The sequence below is a fragment of the Platichthys flesus genome, chromosome 21, assembly GCF_949316205.1.
Source record: "Platichthys flesus chromosome 21, fPlaFle2.1, whole genome shotgun sequence".
NCBI lineage: Eukaryota > Metazoa > Chordata > Actinopteri > Pleuronectiformes > Pleuronectidae > Platichthys > Platichthys flesus.
The window spans coordinates 14041918-14064587 of NC_084965.1; the positions used below are offsets into that span (position 1 = coordinate 14041918).

Below are 22670 nucleotides of genomic sequence, written 5' to 3' on the forward strand. Positions count from 1 at the left end.
ATTTATTTGAACACTACTTTGTTCCCCACCACCTAAATGTGGTTGTCTGGCCTCCTTGTCACATTGCATCCTGCTGACTATTAATTGTCTTATATTTCATTTTCATAAATTTCATTTATTTGACAAGGACAATGCTCATTCATCAACAGCAAAATGACTGTAAATGAGGCAGAGTTAGCTAAACAGGCGAAATTGTAATCTGTTGTCCCTGGCCAGTTTTTAAAAGCGACAACCTAAAACGTAAATAAAGTTATTGTTGTAAGCAATATATACAGGCTAATATTCAGACGGGTACAATGGATAACAATAACTAGCAACACAACATATGAGACAAAGCACATCCGGTAAAAAACAAACAAAGACAAACTGCAGTAAGCAGTCTGTCGTCGTATGTGCTAATATCTGATCAACAAGCCAGTAAAAGAACGATTAAGTATTTACTTTAGATATTGACTTATCTTACTTTGCTGTCACAGCAGAAAGATATTAATATTATTTATTTCTTCCTTGTGACCCCTCAGATTCACTTTAAGACCCCCTGGGCTCCTGATCACTCCGGCTGGAAACCACTATAATATGCTACAGGAGAAACTGAAACTGTGAACTGGTGAATGATGAGAGATAAAAACAAGTCTAGAGATTTGAGACAAACATTGACAGCAGAACTTGAATCACTAATGGGAGATGCACAGTGTCATAGTTTACACACTTGTTATTAAGTACTCCCATGATCCGACCGTATTGTTTCTGTTGTTTTGCAGGAACAACACGACCCACATAGATGTCTAGTGTTGACTGGGGCTGACTCGTGTCCCTTGTTATTACACAGCAGTATTTGGGGTGGCGCGCCTGTCGCCCGACTGTTCGCCGGTCTGAGGCTTCTGCATCAGAGATGGCAAGAGACCCGTAGCGGACTGCGGGGCCTGTCTGGTTGGGTACTTTACCGTGAACCGTCACGTTTGAGAGAGAGCCGCAGAGACACGCAGAGTGGGCAGGACGCGGGGCTCACGGGTAAGCTAACACACCGCCGCTCGTCCGGCTCAAACAACCAACTTCCTCTCGGTGTCAGAAAGAATTGATGCCAAGTCTGAGTTAACGTGAACCAAACTGACCAGCTCCGCGATGGCGGACAATTCGCAGGGCTGCTAAGTAGCTAAGTCAGCTAGCACGTCGGCTAGCTGGCAGCAGTCGGATAATAGCTAAGTGTGTGACGTTAGCTTGCTAAACTAGCCGTGTCTGTTGTGTTCTTAAAGATTCAACCAACGCATTGTGTTGTTTGGTTTGTGTGAAGACGATGTTATCTGGTTAGCTATCTGGATATTGTAACGCTAGTTGGGGCAGTCAGCTAGCGTTAAGCTAGGTACTCCAACAAACAACAGTGAACGGTTATTTTGCTCTGTAGCTAACTGGTAGTTTATTGATGGCTCGGCTAGCTGACTTCAGCTTTAGGTGCTGGCTGGTGTCAGTACATGGCTACATGTAGTTAGCCTGCCTCATCTGACAGATGATGCACGTATGCGAACGCAAGTTTACAAAACACTGGCCAAGATTGTATACGTTTACCACACGGAGGCTAGTAGTTAGTTTATGAGCTAACATAAGCAAGTCGGTGGATTATCCAAAGTTAGTCGGTGTGCGTTAATCAAGCCAGAGTTAGTGTGTTTATGATCAGTGTTATCGTTTGAAATAACATGCTTTTGTAAGCTAGGGATAGTTTGAAAGTGTAGACAGTCTACTCCCTTATTACTGAATTATCTATGCTGTTGTTTACCGGATTTTGACATGTGAAGAGAAAAAAACATGGGACATCTAACTTTTAGAGGCGTTGACATTTTGTGTCTGGTGTTTGTGCACAATACCTGAGATAAGACACAGGTAAAACATAGGCCTGTGAAGAGGCTGGCATGCGGCTATTTAATACAACATTGCTACAACATATCAGTAGCGCCCCTTCTTTAAATATTGGACAGGAACAATATAACACTTGCACTTTAAGAGTCCCACACAGACAAAGACGGGATACCACAGCAGTAACCCAGTAAATATGGACTTAAACTGGGCTCAGATTACGGGAGGGCTAAAATCCAGGCAGATTTTATGTCCCAAACTAGAGGGGAATCTTCACAGATATTCCTCTCTCTAATCACAAACATGCACACGCTACAAGAGTTGAAAATAATGCCACAACACCCACTATAGGATGTTGTTAAGCTCATCACTTCAGTCCATTAGTGACGCACCTCCTCATGTCACATCTCTGACATGATCTCATGAAGAAAAAAGTGCAAAATAAACACAATGGTAACTGGCTTAGTGGGACTCCTTGCTCGGTTGCAGTGATATAAATCCAAAGCAGAAAAATGTATGAAATATGAATGAGAAAATGGTTGGTGTGACTAGGTCAACATGGCCTGTCTTATTTTTGGCGAGAACTGGGGGGGAGATTTTAATTGTCAGTTTAATATATGTAGACGAACATCTCGACAAGCCTTTCTTGCAACTCAGCGGTCCACTACACTTACATTAGTTTGTTTTGTGGTCCCTGTTCATAAGCTTGGTTCCACTCTTAAACGACTGACGTAATCATCCCAATTTGAAATAATAAAAAAAAAATAATTTGAGAATCACCCACTATGATTCTGTGGGTGGTTCACAGCCAAGAACGGCTGATATTTGGGTTGAACATCAGTAGCGACCAAGGATCCTCCTTTGATTCTCACAGCAACCTAGTCAAGGTTAAATCAGCGTGAAATTCCTGCAGCCTGAGCCCAGCTTCAGTCAACACCTGATGGGAATCACTTTCAATAAAGGTTAGGCCCAGGCGGTCTCCATTCAGCTTTTGTGGATATGGGAAACAATATGGTCTAAAACAGTTATTTCAGTGGCTGAAGAAGGTTTCTGCACACTCCTCATTATTGTATTTTAGGACCATTAGTTAGCTTCCTGGTTGGTGTTTAGTTTGTTGCCAGACTGGTAGGTAGAAACCATGCTTTCACGACTTTAATTCCACGGCTAGCATGACACTGTTTCTCAAACACAGACAGGTAAGAAGCAAACACTTGGTAGTAGTTAGTATCCGGAGTCCCTGCTGACTGAGTGTGGAAGCTGGGGGGGAAGCTAGCTGCTCCGTGTAGCTTCAAGCAGTGGAAATAGCAACGCAGTTCGGAAACAAGACCGGGAAACCGCTGCGCTTAGAAAGGATGACATACGCATTTTGACCCGCGGGGTGTCCCTTTATTTTATTTAGTTACCATCGTACACTGTGTGTGTGAAAAGCTGGGAGCAGATAATAATGAACGTGGACTTCTTCTGAAAACTCATGAGGTAGGCTTCTCTAAGCTTGTCTTCCGTTGCGCCACCTACTGTTCTGGCGTCCAATTGTTTTCAGCGACGGTGAACTATAAATCAAAAAGTGTCCTTCCGACCCGTCCGCCCGTCCGTATCGGAAAAGCATAAATTGGCCTTAAGATAATTTTATACGATACTGAAACAATGCCATGGCAAAAAGCTAAATTTCAGGCTTCTGTGACGTCACCCACAGGTCTCCAAAGTGCAGTTTTGAAGTTCAAAGTAGGCACCTCAATTTCTGCCTATTTGAAATATGGGAGAAGAGGAGGAGTGTGAGTGAAGCTGATCTTGGTCAAATGAATGCTGGTTCGTGAAACTAAACCACCTAGCTTGATGCTACTTCGCTAACTGAGGCTAAGAAGTATGGCTTATGCTACGCTGTGTTGCTAATCAGTTACAGTCTACACAAGACGTCCTCGGATGTTACAACATCCCACAAAGATTATGTCTCACAGGGGCCTGAATGAGCACACAGTGAGCAAATCTAGTTTGTCATTGAATGTCCTCCATAGGTTTTAAAGAATTGTCCAAAAAATCCTAACACGGAACATTAGGTCCATTGAAGAATTTGATACATTAACAAATTCTTGTCTTTCTAAGACGTACATTTAGTCTTAACTATTTTATGTATCAAAAACTATGAATTACTACTCCCCAAGCAACAGTTTAATCAAATCAAATCTTGCATTCATGAAACTATTAAAAAATTTAAGGTATGACTTTGATTGAATTGAGCTTTTATAATCATAACAACCCAGTTTTTAGTTTTTCTTCTTTGCCACTGGTGACAGCACATGTTCGTCACATCTGTGTCCTTCAGGCTCATCCGCCCCTAATAAAAATAAGAAATAAGAAACATAAAATCATGATATAAATGATGTAAAGTGTAGTCAGCTGAGAATTTCGGGTGCGTACCGGTCACATCTCCCTTCCTGTCGAGGTAACTTTGTGTATAGCTTCATTTAGCAGTATCACTGTTACTAGCTGCTGTTTCTCATGTTAAGGGCCGCACCTATCGATTATTTTTTTTAAGATTAAACTAAAGATACATTTTTATTTCTTGACTTAATATAATAATGAATTCATCAAAAACAAAATTTCCTGAAGCAAACGTCCAAAATTCCACAATTTCTAACATAGGTCCTGATTCAGTGCCAAATATTTGTTGTATCTATTTCCGTATAAAGTCAAATACTGACTGTCAAATAAAATAAAGAAAGTACAACTCAATAATATGTCAACAATGATTATTTTTCACATTGAACTGGAGGTAGTATAATAACATAAACGTCATTTTCTCGTTTCAATTTAAATTATGTTAGCATTTAAAAAATATATAAAGAGCTTTTGAAAAGCCATTTTCTCTTGTTCAGGGAGAGAATTGTCCTGCCAGGATTTACTATCGTAAAAGACGAAAAAAGCAGCACAGTTTAGTATAAGACTACCGTAAATGTGAGAAAATGTGAAGTTGCGCAGGTCAAAATAGAAACGGCCTATCCAAAATCTAATATCAATTCAAGAATGGAATCTGGGTCCATTTACAGACCGCAGTCTGCCTATTGGTGACGTATGATAGATGATCAATAGCAACTTTTTCGCTTCGGGTTGCTCTTTGGGTGAATCCACGGGTTGACTTGCCACCCTTATATATTTCAGCGAGTGCAACAGAGTCACAGAGCATCCCAGTAACCATATTAAAGGCATTAGAAGAGAGTGAGCAGTTGTGCTGCTGTATCTTGTCTGTTGACATGCTGTCTGTGTCCGTGCCGTGACACTATCAGTTAGAAAGTTGTTTTTTCACTTGATGGACATAGCAGCTATACATACAGTGAGAAACTGAGTGGACTGAGATCAGTTTCTGTCTATAGCTGCTTTCAGACATGCACTGAACTGAGTTTCTCCGGAGAATGTGCGAATTCTGTAAACAAAAACGTGATCTCTGCAGTGGAATTAATACTTTTCGTATTGCCTCCTGTCTGCTGCCTCTGTAGAGTTGTGTTGTTGTAATGGCCTCTGACTGGAGAATCTGAAAATACATTATTCCCATGTGAAAGGCAAACTCCAGAGAATGTCCGGACCCCATTTTGTGGTCATTCTCTGGAGAAAGCCAACAGCAGTAACATTGCTGTTAACATCACACAGTCTAACGTTAGCTATAACATTAACAACAAGTTTTTATTATATATCATATATATTATACAAGCATACCAGCAATGTCTATGGTGTGTCCATCTTAAAATTAATTTACATCCTCCTCTATCCCGTTTATATCAGCTTTGGGACAACTGGTAAGCTCAAGCCTATCAGACACTCCCTCCATGCCTGCTGGGAGTGGAAGCAATGTCATTCACAAACTACTACAACTCTTTAATAGCAGTCTATTCAGATAATTCATGGGTTCGGATATACTGTGCACCACTACTAAATGAGTGCAGTGTTTAAGGTCTGTCAACGTCCTCCTTTCGAAAAAGCTTCTGGCAGATACACCACCCATATGAAACACATTTTCCAACAGTAATATGGTTACCTGTTTTGTAAGCAAATACACCACTATACCACCAGTGCTTATCTTTCTTACTAGAGGCAGGGGAAAAAAGTAAAACTGAAACAAACCTGACATACACAGTTAAACAGTGTTTAACCTCAGTTGACAGCTTTTTTATTGCTTCTGTTGCAATTTGAAATGCCGGCAAAATAAAGTAGAGATTGAGCTGTCCCATAAATTAAGCAGGCAAGAAACTTCAGTAAATTATTAATATGTGTGTCTTGTGTGATAGACCACCTGTTAAATATTATTGTGCAACTTACTTTTTACTCAAGAGTTGTTCTTTGTATGTTAATAATCTTTTGACTTGTGGCAATTTAATTTCTCCCCAAAGAAAAATAAATTGTATTTAGTCCTTCATTTATAAATTTAGAACAATTGGCAAATTACTTAAAAATAAACTGTTCAAATTGATCAATGTAAAAAAAAATGCTTGTTGAAACTGAGCAATTCAAATTTCTTGTTTTGTTGAAACAGTCAAGATCCTAAGTATACTCACTTCATCACAAGTCCGCCAAGTCCAACTGCAGTCTTGGATAAGTTCCTCTTTTCAAACCATATTGCAGACTTGCAATGATAACATTCTTTACTATGAGCTAGTGCAATTAAACATATTTTCCGCAATATTTTATTTAATGGATACCATCATTTTTAAAGAGGGATGTATGACTCGTGGGGGTCATGGTGAAATGTCCAGAATTATTTCATCCATTAACTCGTCACATCCCATCTTTCTACATTGTCAGTTGTCTTCACAAGATATTTTGGAGGAGGATAGCAAGGTTTTAGTTGTTTGACCATCTGCAAAGCATTACTACACAAATGCACAGGGAGTTCAAATATCCGAGGGAGCCTCTTCTACTGTGCTAGTTATACAAATATTATGCTTATTGCATTAAATCGTAACTTTCTGCCTGTATAACTTTGTTATCATCACACTTGGACTCTGACTTATGAGTTTACTTCTGGCAAATTTACAATTTTCTGTTATTTTCTTTCTGCAATTCATGTATTTCAAAGCATGAGGCTCTTCATTGAATATATGTCTCAGTCTTTTTATAGTAATTTTGACTGCACAATCATGTGTAAGCCACATTTAATGACTTTGATTAGTGATGCCCCATGTTGACCTAGATCAACATTTATAAAATGGACTGTATGAACAAATCGGTGTTAGGGGTAAGAGTTGCATCCTTTTTTGTTTCAGAGGAACCATGGGACACGGAGTAGGCTGAAAGAGGGTCAAGCAGCACACACCAGTTGTAAGTATACAACATATTTACTCAGCATTATGTAAATAAAGAATTCATATATTACAAAATGATTTAGGTACTGGTAAATATAACGTGTGTTAAATCACTCAAAATAAACTCTCACAAATAGCTGAGGTTTTTTAGTCGACCAGATTAAAATGTGCTATTAAGAATGGAGTGTCTGTTTTTAGTTTTTTTTTATAATTTAAGCATGCATTTTTACACTTGCATATCAAATCAAAAAACAATATAACTTGAGGATTCACTCATCATCACAGACCTGCAGAGCTGTTTGTGAAACTGGATAAACAGATTAATAGGCCTCCACAGTGTTTTTTTTTCATGAATGAATTCACTCCTACATTAATATGGTCGCCATGGTTTAATATGTTCTGCCACAGTTTTATAATGTTCCCATGTTTTACACTTCTCAATAAGATCTCTAACTTACAGTTTTAAAATGTTTTTTTCTCCATTGATTAGAGCATATGGATGCAACTCACACCACATAATGAAGTGTACTGATATATGAATATAACCACTGTGCCAGAAGTCCAATGAAGTATGTTAGTGTTTTCTGAGGACACTCAGGGTTTATGATTCCGCTCATGCCAAGTTTTCAAAGGCTCTCGCTCTATCTCTTTCTTTCTCTCTCCCTACGCGTGACAGTGTAAACAGGAAGCAGATTGTCTATTTGCAGTTGGTTGCTTAGTTGAAAATGCTACTAACAAGGAACGCAAATGGTGAAAAGTAGGGATTTCTTTCCTTGGACTAAGAGGTGGATCTGTTTCTGACAGTAAGTGTTAGCACTGTTTTTCATTCACTGCTGGTAGTTAAGATAAGATCTAAACAGGCAAATGTGGGTGACTGCGTCATCATTTCATCATTAAGTTGAAGTTTCTGCCTGTGTATACTAAAACAGTAACACCAGAGTTTTAAACTGAAATGGGGCCAGCAGTGATTTAATTAGTTTTAGGGGCCAGCCCTAAATCATTTGTAAAAGGGACGGACAACATACATCATATCAATATAATTTTCACAGTATTATGGATCAAGCTCAAACAGCAGGTGCTAGCAAGTCCTCAGACTTCTCAACTGTACTTGAGCCCTGTAGAGTTCACCTGTTTCTTATTTGTGAATTTACTGGCTATGTGCCCTTTGTGTTTGAAGTTTACTTATGATTGCAATCTATCTTTTTAAACTGAACTTTCAAAAGATTTTAATGATCTTTTATTAGCAAGCGTCTCAAAGGATTTTACCATTCTTAAGCTTTTCAATCTCACAGCTGCATTCATCACAGTAAAAAATATGATCCTTACCTCTCGCCTATAGCACCTTGTTAGGATGAAAGGCACCACTAGAATGATTCAGGTGTTACTTGTCTAACAGAAATCTTTCTGTCAGCATTGGTGACTCCTTAGGGCCTCTCTATTGTGGAGTCCCTCAGGGTTCTGTTCTTGGGCCAATACTGGTTTCTCTTTAAGAGCTTTCCTTAGAGCATGTCGTCTTGTTCCACTGTTTGGGAGGGGCTTGCCTTTTTAAACAAAAATACATCATAGCTTGGATGACTTTAAATGTTGTTATAGTAATTAGTAAAACTGACATCCGTATTTTTTGGTGGTACCCATGATGGACCTATCTACCATCTTCTAAATTTGGTATGATATTGAATAGTGATTATAAGTTGATCAAATTGAATTTGTTGATTAAATTCAGTTTTATCCAGCTGTGGCTCTTATCAAAGGTTACATTTTTATAGTTTAATGATTTGAAGAGGTCATACCTGCACTTACTTCATGTTGACTTGTATACTCTTATTCCACTTTATGTCACTGTTGGCCAGGCTTTTCTATGCACTGTATGTATTTAAAACTCTTCTGTATACCTTTGCTTTTCATTCATATGAGTGTTGCTTTTTATGTAATTGTTTATCGTCTTATTGCTTTTATTATAGTGTTTCTTGTCTTTTAAACCATTTTTTGTGTTGAAATAGTAATTGCTGTTTGATTACACAGCCCTTTGTTTAAGTCTTATGTTTTCAGTAATGCTCTGAAAATCAACTGAGACTTGAATTTACTTAACTTACTTTGTCTGTCGCGTCGTGTGTATGTTTTCTGAAGGTTTCCCACTGTGGTGTATGACATGGCCACAGCCTCATCCAGAGCAGAGTCTAGCCATAACCACAGAGGAACATCACAACTTCATGCCATTGGTGAGTCCAAACACAGCAGGCTGTGATGAGTGGGAGTCTCTAAACCGTATCAATCCCTTTAGTGCTCATGCTGACACACCATGTCAACAGGAATTACTGTGTGAAAAATATTTTTTTCTTTTTAACGGGATCCATAACATATCATATTATGTAACATGACTGTCTGAAAAAGTGCTTGCTAAATAATTAACATATAAAATGTTGTAAGTAAAGCTCTCCACTTGTGTCTTTGTCTCCCTCATGTACTGCCAGTTTCCTGTGCCAAGATCAAGAGGAAGAAGAGCCTGTTTGGGACTTCCATTTATGTGGAGGTGACAGCGGAGGGGGAGTCGCGCCGTACAGTGAAGTCCCACAGCTCCTCCAGTCCTAAATGGGATGAGAGGCTAACTCTGTAAGATGCATCAATTTGCATACTGTGTGATTCTGACCGTCTGTGTGTGTCAGAAACTGCTTTACCCGAAGCAGCTGTATGTGTGAACGCTAATGTCCAAATCAGATTACATGGACATCAAACAGGCTTAACCTTGCCAGCTCTAGAGTACAACGTTTGTGTCATGTCTGATTGAGCCCATATGTGAATGTGTGAATTTAGAGAGGGCGAGTGAGTGAGCAGCTTCCTGCATTCTCTACACAAACACCGCCCCTCTCCTGCACTAAATTGAGCATTTTCAGTTACCTGCTGAGAGAGAGACTTCAAATGTAAGACAGATCTTTGGTTATTTCCTTTTTTGAAATGTAGCTGTCCCGAACTGAGTGATGGAGACTAAGTAATGAAACCTCTTTACCCAACCTTTATTATTTAGCAGGGATAACATGAGGCACAATGTGAATCCACAGTAACACAAAAATACATCCTCTACAATAGAATTTCCGTTGAAAAAGTTTGGAATCCCAAACAGCCTGCTTCCATGTAAAAAGCAGTTGAAAATAGGGCAACAGTTCTTTCCTCCTTCCGAGGAGTTATATTAGTGTGAACATGAACTGTATACTTTATGCAACAAACAGAAGGCTTTTGAAACAAGTTTCAGGAAATGTATTCTTTTGAAATTCTTAATATGACCAGAAAATCCCTCGGGTGGCTCATCTGATAATTATTAGAACAAGGACAAATGCTGTACAACAACACACAGAGCTCTTTGTATTATTTGAGACACTATTGAGGCCTGCAGCCTGAACACAGCAGACTTTTGCAGCTCTTTGACTTCTGAATGTCTTCCAAATGCCTAAGACATTTCCTTTTAAATGCTAATTGTCTTGATTAGGTAATTATCACTGGCAAGCCAGAGTGCTGCTTTCTTCATGGTCTTAACTTCGCTCTTTTGTATAATAGGGCCTAAACCTGGCTTAGGGTGTAATCCTAGATATTTCTTTCTAGACTGACATGATCAACCATTAATACGGTGACTCTGCCTGTGTAGTGTAGTGCGAGAGGACAGAAAACCCAAAGAGGCAGCTTGTGTGAGTGGGGTACATCAGTCGCTCAACATGCAGATTTTTTTTGGAGTTGGAACTGAGGTTAGAAAATGGAGAAACTGAAAGTATGAGCCATTATTTCATTTATGGCTCATATTACAACTATGACTTAGCCTGACGTTGTCAGACTCACAATTCTAGTCAGAATGTGAGTCTGAGACCGCTCCATTGGGCTGTGATTATGGGGCTTGTTTCAACCGAACCAGGAAATAAAATTCCTCTTCGCTCAATTGGATAGACCTACAACCAATCAGAGCAACGTAGTATGTGACGTATGTTAAGCCAGGCATTGTGAGTTATTTACTAGCGCCGGGTTCACACCGGATGCTGAAGCGATGCCGAAGCGACGCTTAAGCGCAGCGCCAAGCCTTAAATAACAGCTGGTTCCCATCCACTCCCATGTTAAACCTTTGTGCTGGTCACACCGGAGGCTGAAACGCAGCGCTTGACGCGAGTGTATCGCGCCAGGAAACACACTGAAAAATGATTTTAAACTATATTGATGACATTTTTTATATGATATAAATGATCAAATATGCATCCCATACTTTGAAGTCCCCTTCCGTTGTCCTGGCGTTTTAATTTGACCAATGACATTATTAAATGTCCCCCTCTGCCCATCCACTACAGCCACACAAGCAGAGAGAGAGAGGGGGCTACGTATTCTCCACATAGGCTTGAGTGGAGAATACGTAATTTACCCCCGACACCCGACAATTAACGGAGCAAACAGCGAAGTTCTTCAACATGGATGACATTAAATTAATAATTGAAGTGGAGAAGTACAGTGAGTTGTATGATCCTCGGAACATGTTGTATAAAGACAACACCAAGAAAGACAAATGTTGGGACGCTGTTGCTTAATTTTGGAGCAACAAGTAAGTATATGCTTTTAATCTACTGGATCAACGGGTGATATTTTTAGAGCTGTCTGGCGGTTCAGCGTCGCTTCAGTGTCCGGTGTGAACAGCCAAGCGCCGGCGCGATAGGGATTAGCGCTGTGCTTTGGCGTCGCTCCACGTTCTCTGTTCCTCTTTCAAAATGAATGCGCTGTTGATGTCTTCTAAAACAGACTCAATGGCAGCATCTACACATCTCAGCTCTCCAGCGGCAGGCATGTGTGTTGAAAACGAATTCAACCCAAGGGCACTTTGATGACGTGGTTGATTACGTTACCGTTGATCATCTGTCCATCATCGTTTAAAGCCTGCCCTGACAATCTGATTGGCCCGGTCGGGCATAATTTCTCCCCAATGGAGCGACTCCAGACCGAACTCCCAACCTCAAATCTTGTGGGCGGGGCTAAGTTCGTCTGGCATCCAGGCTAACTATGACTAGGTATGACTAGTCCAGCTATAAACTTGGTATTTAACTTATTTGTTGTTTTGACCATATGATGCAAATGTAATCTAGAAGAACGAGAAGCATCTTAATGTTTGTGGTTTGGTTTTGTTATTTTATTCTTATTTGCATTATTTTTTGTCAAACTAAATTTATTGAAACTTTGTATATTCTATCTATATGTTTGATTCAAAAACGAGTCTGATGAATATATAGACATCACTGCTGTTTGTTTCTGTGTTCCTGACCATCTAGGAGTGTAACACCGCACACACAGGTGGATTTCAAAGTATGGAGTCACAACACCTTGAAAGCAGATGCTCTGCTGGGCAAAGCCACACTGGACCTATTGAAAGCACTGGAGCAGCATGACAGAAAATGTATGATCCAACATACTGAACTGTATTGTAATAGAATATTGCCATGTGTTACTTCAGTACCAGAGAACAGCAAGTCCTGAAAGATAGGATTTGATAAGACTAGTCAACATCAGAGCAATGCATTCTGAATTTGTTCTGTCTTTTTTTTACTCTGCTCTTTGTTCTTTGTTATCATATATTCTGTTTACTCTGCTAAAGTCCAAACAGAATAAACATTCTAGATTAAATACAATAGAATTCTTGGAAAAATCAGATCTTACATTAAAAAGATGGCACACAAGATTTGCTTTGGTTTTGCTGTTTTGCCTCCGGTTGAGTAATAGTAGCACCCTTAGTCTATAAACCAGTTTGTAGTCTATCAAACACTGCAGATCAGTGTGCTTTTGATTCTTATATTAACACAACAAATCTTCTAATGGATTGCCTTGAGCTTTTTGTGGTTGTGTCATTCACATTATAATCCCTTATCCCATGACATCTCTGCTTTGGCTCTGCAGTGGAGAATGTGAAGGAGGTGCTGAAGCTGAGTGTGGAGCAGAAGGGAGCCATTGTGCCTGCGGGGGAGCTGACTGTCTACCTAGATGGACTGACCGTTACCGACCAGGAGGAACCAGCACAGCTTACCAACGGCAATACTGCAAATGGCACCAGTGAGCTCAGTACTTGTGTTTTGGATTGGTTGGGATTTCTTTTTTATGTACCATATATAACTAGTGAATGAAAATCTGAGGGGATACAAGAATAATGAGAAGCGAGAAATGCCCAGAAAAAACTTTGCAGAGACACAAAATACTGTAGACATTTTACATTGTTCTTCCAATTCTTTTCCCAGAAGTCCAGCAGAATGGTGATGCCATCCATGAAAATGGAGACTCATCGTCCACTTCCTCAAGGGCTGCTTACAGGTAAACAAACTAAATGAACTACAGATTTTTTATTTAGCTAACAGAATGCCAACAGTCTGGTAGAAGTTGTATGTTAGCATGATTGTCTTACAATTTGCCCTAAAGCATTATATGAAGGTCAATTTACTGATGATACTAATTTTCTTTTGTCGTGCATCTCATTAAAAACATCTTTAAACTTTTTTTCACCATCACAGAGGTCTGTCTTCTATCTCTCTGTGTCCTCTCCATCTGGTTTATCCCCCTGCTCCTGCTTAAATACATCCGGCTTTATTCTTTTATCAGTCACACTGTAAAAGTGCCCTTCAATGAGGCTAACAGGACTTTTATTTGAAAGCCACAAAGGAGGTGCGTCTGCTCGTAGCACCAGAGGAGACGTTGGTTTGGTGGGGGGGGTTAAGATGTTTGTGGCTGCCTGGCTCCTCTCCTCTGCATTGCAGTTGCTGAGAGGACTGCAGGGCACAGGCAGGAAGTAGGTAAAACTTGGGGCCTGATCTACTAAAGATCTGTGCGTGTAAAACGTTGGCCAACTTGATTTCGCCCGCAAAAAACATGCCAGCTGATCTACTAACGGTGCGCACTGAGGATTGCGTGCAGAATACCACCCACTGTCCATTTAGTACGTTTGCCTTAATGAATATAGAGTATCAGGCTTTTCTACCCGAGTGTGCAAAATATTGGGAGGAGTAAATGCAAATACTTTAATTTAGCACACGCATTGTGATTTACCAAGCCTGACAATAATTGCGGTTATTGTGACTGCGTCTATATTTAATACGTTTGAAAGGTAGGTGCTAATCTTCACAGCGTTAAATCAGACCATTGAGGTCAGTGACAATTACAAAATGAAGTTAATTGAATAAAGTTGCTACATTAGTTCACCACTCTTTCTCTACTGCATGAAATATTTATGACAAAATTAAAAACAGTTTTTGTAGAAAAAAAGACACATTGTTGATATTATTCCAAGAGTTTAACACAGTGAAACCCGGTTGATCTGCATCGTCCTTGACCAGATTTGCAGTGCCTGCAGCAGTAGTGGAACCTGGCTCTGCACAACAGTTCGGCACCATTCAGCAGCCTAAAGAATTTTATTTCCTGGTTTTGTCTGAAAAAACAAGTTATAATTCTGCTGCAAATGTTAAGGCAGGGGAAGGGTTAGGGTTAGGGTTAGGGTTAAAGTTATATCTAATATGGCAAGAGAATAAACCTCTGTGCATCTGATTTGCTTCAAATACAGTTGCATCCGAATTCCAATTCCAAAGACCGCGGTAATATTTGGAGGGATTTCTTCTGGTATCACTTCCAATGCAGTGTGTCTTACCAAATCCTCAAAACTATTGTACGAGCTTTTAAGATTTTCCCTCGTTGTTCTGAAATTGTCTCCCCTTGTGACCAGCTGGTCCTCTGTTATCACCCTGGCCTAGACTAAACCTCAATTTGACTCGTATGGCAGATCTTTTTTTTTTTTCTTAGTGTGGTCCCTTGACTGTATACAAAGATAAACATCGGTCAGCTCCCAAAGGTGAAGCCCTCATCTCAAAAGCCCCCTCAGGGCTGGCTGCAGAAGATCTCATAACCCCCCTTTATGTCAGTGGACGGGAAAGGGGCCAGCCCTAGAAAAATCTAAATACACACTGAATAAATATTTCCCAAACATGGTTTCTTATCAACCTAATGTATTTCAACACAGTTTTAGTTTGTTATTTGATGCTGTGAAGATGTGGGGGAGACTTTTATTATTGCCAGCTGTCTCAGTTGGCCAGGCGGTTGTGTCGACGGGACCTCAGTACTGTGTCAGCTCAACATGGCAGCACTGATATCCAGGATAATATGGCTTCATAATTATACTTTTATTTAAGGAATTTACACCTTCATTTTGAGAAACTGTATACATGTCAATTATATCAAGTAAAGTATAGAGTTAATAAATGCTTCTGTTCTCTCACCTAAAGCACGGTGAATGGTACTGACTTGGACCCAAGATCAGAGTCTTGTTCAGCCTCCAACGGTGTGGATGCTCAGGTGCCTTCCACCTCCTGTAGCCCTGCCCTCGGTCACATTCTCAATGGAGACACCACACCCAACTCCACCCCAGTCCACCAGCCGTCAGACAGTGACACAGAAAGTAGGACCGGTGAGTTTGAATTATCCCGGGTGTGAATTTCCGTAACTTAAATAAAACCCCTGTGTTTTAATTCAAGCAGTTTGTTTTTGAGACTTTTCACTGCTTTATTGTGTGTGTGTTTTTTCATTTATGACTATGATCACCTTCAGACTGATACTATCACTGAATATGAATCACTTAGGAACTGGACACAATACTTACTGAATGTATATGATAAAGTTCTGATGGTCACTATCGGAGCATCTCGGTCGTGCATATTTTCAGCCGGTAGTTATTGCGTTGCCTGGGCAGGGTGCTTCATGGTTCACTTAGTCAGCGCACAGAGCAGTACAGAAGAACAGTAGATTCATTATCATTAAATGGGGCCTGTAATCTCTGCTGCTGTCAGCACCTCTGTGGAAAACTCCCTGGAGGGATAGACAGAAAGAAAGTGGAAAGAAAATAAGCCGAGTGCAGTGTGCTGAGAAGGACAGACAGAGCACCAAGAGCAGACTGATAACACTGAGCTGAGTTTGGCTGAGGAATATCAATTAGTTATTCATAGAGCCAAAAATGGGTTGTCACATTAGTCATGAGTTTAAAATACTTCCACAGACGAGACATAGGATAGTTTGATTTCATGGTAAGTTTTTACATTATTTTCAGAATGTCCAGTTTGAATTTCATATACAACATCCACTGAGTTGTTAAAAGCAGTTTGCTCCATTGAGCACGGAGAGTTGTACAGGCTGACTTTTGGTGCGGAGACCAAGACATGTACTGACATACACAGTTTTTTTTAGACAATAGCTCAGAGTAAAGAAGTTTCACAGAGACAATAGCTGATCAATCTCTAAGCTCATCAGCTATGGTCTGACAAGTAATACGCTTTGGGGGCAGTGGGCAACATTTTGGGACTTTCAGAGCTGACATCGGAAATATTCAGGTCAAGACTTTTGTCTTCTTTTAGCTGTACACTGGTAACAAGTATCAAATATTTCTCGACACAAAACCTTTTGTGGATGTTTTAGGTCAAGATAACATTTTGGCTAATCTCTATTAACATATCTATTATAAAACCGATAACCGTTTTTGTGAATGTGTGATTAATACCTGCTAATAAGCCATACGGTTTAATCCAGATGCATTGATGCATACATGTATGTAGATTCCTAGACTACTAGACTTGTTGTAAGATAGACAAATCACAGACATCAAGTCATGTATTTAGAAAGAGTTTATTCCATGCTTTCAAACTGCACCATTGTCTTCCTCTGAATTGCCCTGCAGTCAATGTGGAGTCCTGTGACGTGGCTCTCGGGCCATCATCTGCTACAACGGGTGATGTACTGTCTCATGCAGACGACCACGAGGACTGCAGTGAAGATGCTGTCCCGCCAGAATCTGTCACAGCACCAAACAACACCTCTCAGCCTCAGCCACCCTCTGCACAGGCTCCAGCCCTCTCCTCTGCTGCTAAACCTCCTGATAGCAATGCTGTTGCTGCTTCCTCCACAGAAACACCATCAGCCACAGGGGCCACCACCGCTACCACCACCACAGCCACCTCATCATCTTCCTCTCCCTCCCCAGCACTGGGAGAAGCAAATGCTTCAGGAGCTGGTGGTGGTAGCCCTAGTAGCAGTGCCACTGAAACTACAGATGGGGCCAAGCCCCAACAACAGACCCCCAATACTGGAGCTCCAGATCCTCTACCACCAGGGTAAAGATGACCAACACCAGTTTCATGTTAAATATCTATTTTATTTAATGATGATTTATCTACCTTGAAGTGACATTCTAGCCAAGATCAAGTAAGTATCAAACAATTGTTGTATCCTTTAGATGGGAGCAGAGAAAAGACCCGCATGGGAGAACGTACTACGTAGACCACAACACCAGGACGACTACTTGGGAGAGACCACAGCCACTACCACCAGGGTGGGTATCTGGCCTTCACTCACTCTTTGTCCTTGGCACCTTTGAGATAAGAATCTGTAACTTTACCAGGTCCATCTCTCTTACTTTTTGCCGAATAACACACAGTCATTCATTCATGTTCACCTTAACACCCCCTCATACAAGATGGCTTCCTTTCAGTTCTTTTGGTGTCCATAGATTAGGACATAAAAAAAAAAGCTGATAATACTTTCAGTGTCTCGAAAGATGCTGAAGGCAGAGTGTCCAGTGTTATTGTAATGTAACCTTGAAGGACACTCAGGGTTATTTATTCCATTAATTCCAAGTCTACTGCAGGTTATGTACAAAGTGTCTGTCTTTCACTCTCTTGCTTACAAACCATCATCTTGGAATTTAGGCAGAAAGTTTTATTTTCAACAGCGGAAAAACAAACATTAACCTGATTATTGTAAACTTCCATGCTCTGCCTGCCCAAACCTCCCCTGCATTGCTGTATCAGCAGAAAACATACACACACCTACACACAACGGGGCAGTCAGAGTGGTGTATGTGCATGTGTTTACGTATGTGGCATTGCAAGTACTTTTATTTGGGAATGCAGATGTGAAACTAAAGCAGGTCAAATTTAAATTTATATTCATTGCAAGTTGGTCCATCTATGATCATTACAAACATCTTATTTCATAAGATCACAGTGTAGCTGCTCAACCCTAGTAAGTATTGTATATTGTTGTAATGGATGTCAGGATTAACCGTTTCATAACCAAAAAACTCAGTCTGAGGAGTTCATTGATACAATAATAGTGGCACCAAAATGTCATATCAGCACATCCCTAATTGTAGTGTATTGTTGTATTTTGAGCATAAGTACACAATAAACAAAGATTAAGACTGACAGCGTAATAAAATTTTATTATGAAAAATGTCTTTACATGCTGTGATAATATTATCATGAATTTCATTAGCCACCAATTTTCTTAAATGAAAATCTAACAATTTGACAGGTAGTCTAGTTTTAGGTGAATTTTATTTAATTTTGTTTTTTTAATAAAATGGCGTCAATTTACTAGAAGTTCACACCACATCTTTAATGTATTTGACTGAATGGCCCATAAATCAATGTCAGGTTGAAATAACCACAGAACTTTTATTAAACCTGTGTAAAACATACCTTTGCTTCTCCTGGCCACCTGCTTACAAGCCTGTTTTTGTTTGTCTTTGTCAATTGTCCTGCTCCTTCACTCTGGCAGCTGGGAGCGACGAGTGGATGACCGGGGCAGAATCTATTATGTGGACCACAACACCCGCACCACCACGTGGCAGCGTCCCACCATGGAGTCAGTCCGCAACTTTGAGCAGTGGCAGAGCCAACGCAGCCAACTGCAGGGAGCTATGCACCAGTTCAACCAGAGATACCTCTACTCTGTAAGGCATTCCTGACCATACCCATGTCCCCTCAATCACTGTTTTTGTTTTATTCATACCTGTGAAATGCAGATTCAGTTTATAGTATATTAACTGAGTTTGTCATCATACTTCCTTTTTTTTGATTTGTGCAAAACCATACACATGATACCGTACACATTAACATGACTAATACTTATATTTAAGTGATGGAAACACTCTCTAATATAAAAGAGGGGACACACTAGTTTCTGTTGATCTGTTGTGCCATTGTACATTTTGTAATGTTAAGATTTTGGTTGTATTATTACAATCCAGAACTTCGGTGCATATCTAGAGCTCAGAAATGGTTCCTATGACTTTTTTAAGAGTTTATATTATACATACTTGCCATAGGAAAGGTCACATACTATGATGTTCAAAAGCAAGTTTCAGATCAGGAACTGGTGGTCATTTTATTTAGATGAGCCTGGAAATCATAGGACCAGCTTCTAATGATAGTTTCAGATTCTGCACCCCTCACTCACTTCTCTGTTTGGCATCTAGCTCAACTCATTTATCCCAAAAGTGAGAACTTTGTTCCTCCAGGATTTAAAATATCTGCAGGCCTTAATCTGCTTCTCTTTTTGAGGGTCCCTCTCCCACACCTTTGATCTGAGCGGCGATGTCATCTTCATCGATGATGATTAGCTTACAAAACAAATCAAAAGACAGGCAGCTGGGATTTATTGAGCAGTAACCAGTCGCAGAGCCCGTTTTGCCAACACATCAAAACAACATTTTTGGATTCTTTTTAGATTTTCTTTCGGAAAAGTTTCCACTTTTCCTGTGGAGGAATACCTATTTTGTATTCATATTTATTTGTTATAGGTTTTTTGTTATATCTCACACATTTGGAATACTTTGTCCTCTTTTCCTGTTGTTTTCTGAATGGATTTCTATTTGTGCATCCCTCATTTCCAGGCATCCATGATGTCTGCTGAGAATGATCCTCTTGGCCCGCTACCTCCTGGTTGGGGTGAGTTCACATTCTCATACATGTCTCAGGTCGGACTGTACTTGAAGTTAGAAAGAAAAGGTCAGAATGTATCAGTTCACAGCACATTGAAAGTACAAATGCTATGGGATTATGTTTTTTTACTCACACTTCTCTCGACCTCTTTTGCTGAAATCCTTCTGTTAGCTGTCACTGCTGATTACAAATAGCATCTTGTCATATAATCTGATGATAATCTGATGATAATCTGTCCATTCTGTCTGTTAAACTCACAATTCCTGTGTGTGTTTTATCTCAGAGAGACGTGTTGACTCGAATGACCGAGTGTACTTTGTGAACCACAGCACCAAGACAACGCAGTGGGAAGACCCCCGAACTCAAGGGTGAGCTCAAACCAACAAAATAGAAAGGATGGAAACACACACATTATACAATTTACAACATTAATGTATATTTTGTGAGTACAATGGAATTAAACAGTAAAATAAAATGAGTAATTAAAGATCAGAATTTTTAACGTCCTGCACCATCAACCTGGTGTGCCAACATTTACTTTAAAAGTCAAGTTCCAACTGCTTACACCTGCACTTACCAGTTCCAGGATGTTCTCACTGAAAATATTGGTTGGCTCATTCTACTTTTTGAGTGAGCAGGATCTTCACATTATTAACAGTCACTAACAGTAATGTCACAGCAGTTTGACTAAGCTGTAGAATAAACCATTCAGATCAACAGGTAACCTAGTTTCAGTGAAACAATGATGTATGGTTACATTTAATCTACAAGAACAGGATGTGCAGATCACTGCAACTCAAATCAATCAAGCACATTCAAATCAATATGAGTAACTAAGCCAATGTGTTTCACTGTGCAACAATTTGAGTTTTCATGACCTAATTCAGTTGCTGTAGGATGCTAGATTTGGCCATATTCTCTTTTGAGGAAATACAAACATAGTTATTGTGCCACTTAACCCCAAGGGTAATGCTGAAGACAAATATTTATGTAAACTAACGGCATAATAATGATTTTTATTCTCGGCTGCCAGACTTTTTTACTAAGGTTTTATATAGTTGGTTTTCGCTTAGACAAATGACCCATGTGTTTATTTGTATGTAGAGCTATGAAGTGAGATCTGTTCAGAAGTCACATTCAGGACAGTTTTATATAAGGTGTGTACTGCTCACCACTTGTGATTGGATCTTTCAGGATGGATATTAATACAAGGTCAGAACATGGCCTTTCAGGGTTAATAATTAGTTTACATTAGGGGTTTAGTTAAGATTAAACATTTAGTTGTGATGGTTTACATAATAATGAGGGGCCATGAAACACATAATGTCAATGAGTGTCCAACCCGGGATAGTTAAACACATATTTTTTGTGTGTGTGTAGGCTACAGAACGAAGACCCTTTGCCTGAAGGTTGGGAGATCCGATACACAAGGGAAGGGGTGCGCTACTTTGTGGATCACAACACCCGAACCACCACTTTCAGCGACCCACGCACTGGAAAGTCCTCCGTGTAAGAACACATTTGAAAATCAATTTATTCGTTCATGTGTTCTACATTACATGTTACCTGAAGCCATGACAGGGGTTGTCTTTGATCAGTAGCCAGTAGAGCTGCAGCCATGTACGTAGGCTGGTAAATAAAACATGCTTAATAGGACCAGATGCTTTTATTTAGCCAACATTAATGTAGTTCAAGTGCTGTACAGAAAAAATATATCCCCTGGTATTTCATTTTAGGTTTATATGTCACAAAGAGGCGTTCAGGGAAATCCATATGTCTGTTAGGAAAGTTTGACATGTGTGTTCCATGAAAACATACAAGAGCACATTCTACATGCGCCCCATTTTTTCCAATATATGGTGAAGATTCATGTCTATAGAAAAAAAACTTCTCTCAGCTTACACCCACTAAATTTTGACCTTTTAAATATTTTTGTTTACCTCAGCACTAAAGGCCCTCAGATCGCTTATGAGCGCAGCTTCAGATGGAAGCTTGCTCATTTTCGCTACTTGTGCCAGGTAATTCATATATTTTTTCCCACTCCATCAGTGTTTCTTACGCTCAGTCACACATTGAAATCCTATTTTTGCAGAATGCATTAATATTTCCTCTTGTCATTGTACAGTCCAATGCTCTCCCAAGCCATGTGAAGATCACTGTCTCCAGACAGACGTTGTTCGAAGACTCTTTCCAGCAGGTAGGAGGATCCCTCAAACACATTCCTGTTGTAATTTAAACTAACGAGTCCAGTGCCCGTTCCTTAAACACTTCTTAGATACACTGTCCCTTTTTATTGTTTGTGTGTTGATGATGTCTGGAAAACCATGTCATTTAACCTGCTCTATCTGCAATGAAGATTTTATGATCAAAGTTTTTAATTACATGAAAGAGAATCTGCTTCATTTCTGTTCACTTGTATGGGTGATATATAAGTGTGTATAAGGCTGTTTCAGAGGTCTGTTAAGCAATCTGCACAATCCTCAGACCCAAGATCACTACTTTTTAAAATATCAGCTCTGTAATTCAGCTTGATATTTTGCAGAACAGAACAATGTGCTTTCACTTTGGAAACAAATTGCTAAATATGAAGTGATTTTATGAATGTTGTTGCCATGACAGAGATCAGCACCACCGACTCCCATGAATAACTGTCTCAGTCCGATGTGGTGAAATAAAAATAATCAAATTATAAAATGATCTGGCGGTCAAATATTATTTCTAACGGGCCAATTTTGGCCGAAGGGCCGCAAGTTTCCGGCCACTGCTGTCG

The 22670-nt window shown here is 39.9% G+C and overlaps 1 protein-coding gene across 3 annotated transcripts in view; it reads left to right on the forward strand.

Annotated features, from left to right (window-relative positions):
* Window positions 1-830: 830 nt before the first annotated feature.
* The window catches only part of LOC133932504 (NEDD4-like E3 ubiquitin-protein ligase WWP1), a 29940-nt gene continuing 8100 nt past the window's right edge, over window positions 831-22670 (forward strand). Inside the window, exons 1-16 of one of the 3 annotated variants that reach the window (XM_062379211.1) lie at window positions 831-1011; window positions 7101-7155; window positions 9267-9358; window positions 9611-9749; window positions 12428-12552; window positions 13050-13202; window positions 13385-13457; window positions 15413-15594; window positions 16855-17287; window positions 17410-17505; window positions 18735-18909; window positions 19852-19906; window positions 20184-20268; window positions 21281-21409; window positions 21846-21918; window positions 22026-22097. In XM_062379211.1, coding sequence (XP_062235195.1) covers window positions 9289-9358; window positions 9611-9749; window positions 12428-12552; window positions 13050-13202; window positions 13385-13457; window positions 15413-15594; window positions 16855-17287; window positions 17410-17505; window positions 18735-18909; window positions 19852-19906; window positions 20184-20268; window positions 21281-21409; window positions 21846-21918; window positions 22026-22097 — 1860 coding nt within the window. In that variant the 5' untranslated portion in view covers window positions 831-1011; window positions 7101-7155; window positions 9267-9288. Of the gene's footprint in view, window positions 1012-1110; window positions 1204-7100; window positions 7156-7875; window positions 7943-9266; window positions 9359-9610; window positions 9750-12427; window positions 12553-13049; window positions 13203-13384; window positions 13458-15412; window positions 15595-16854; window positions 17288-17409; window positions 17506-18734; window positions 18910-19851; window positions 19907-20183; window positions 20269-21280; window positions 21410-21845; window positions 21919-22025; window positions 22098-22670 lie in introns of those variants that run through there. The other 2 variants (XM_062379212.1, XM_062379213.1) reach the window with 2 other exon arrangements.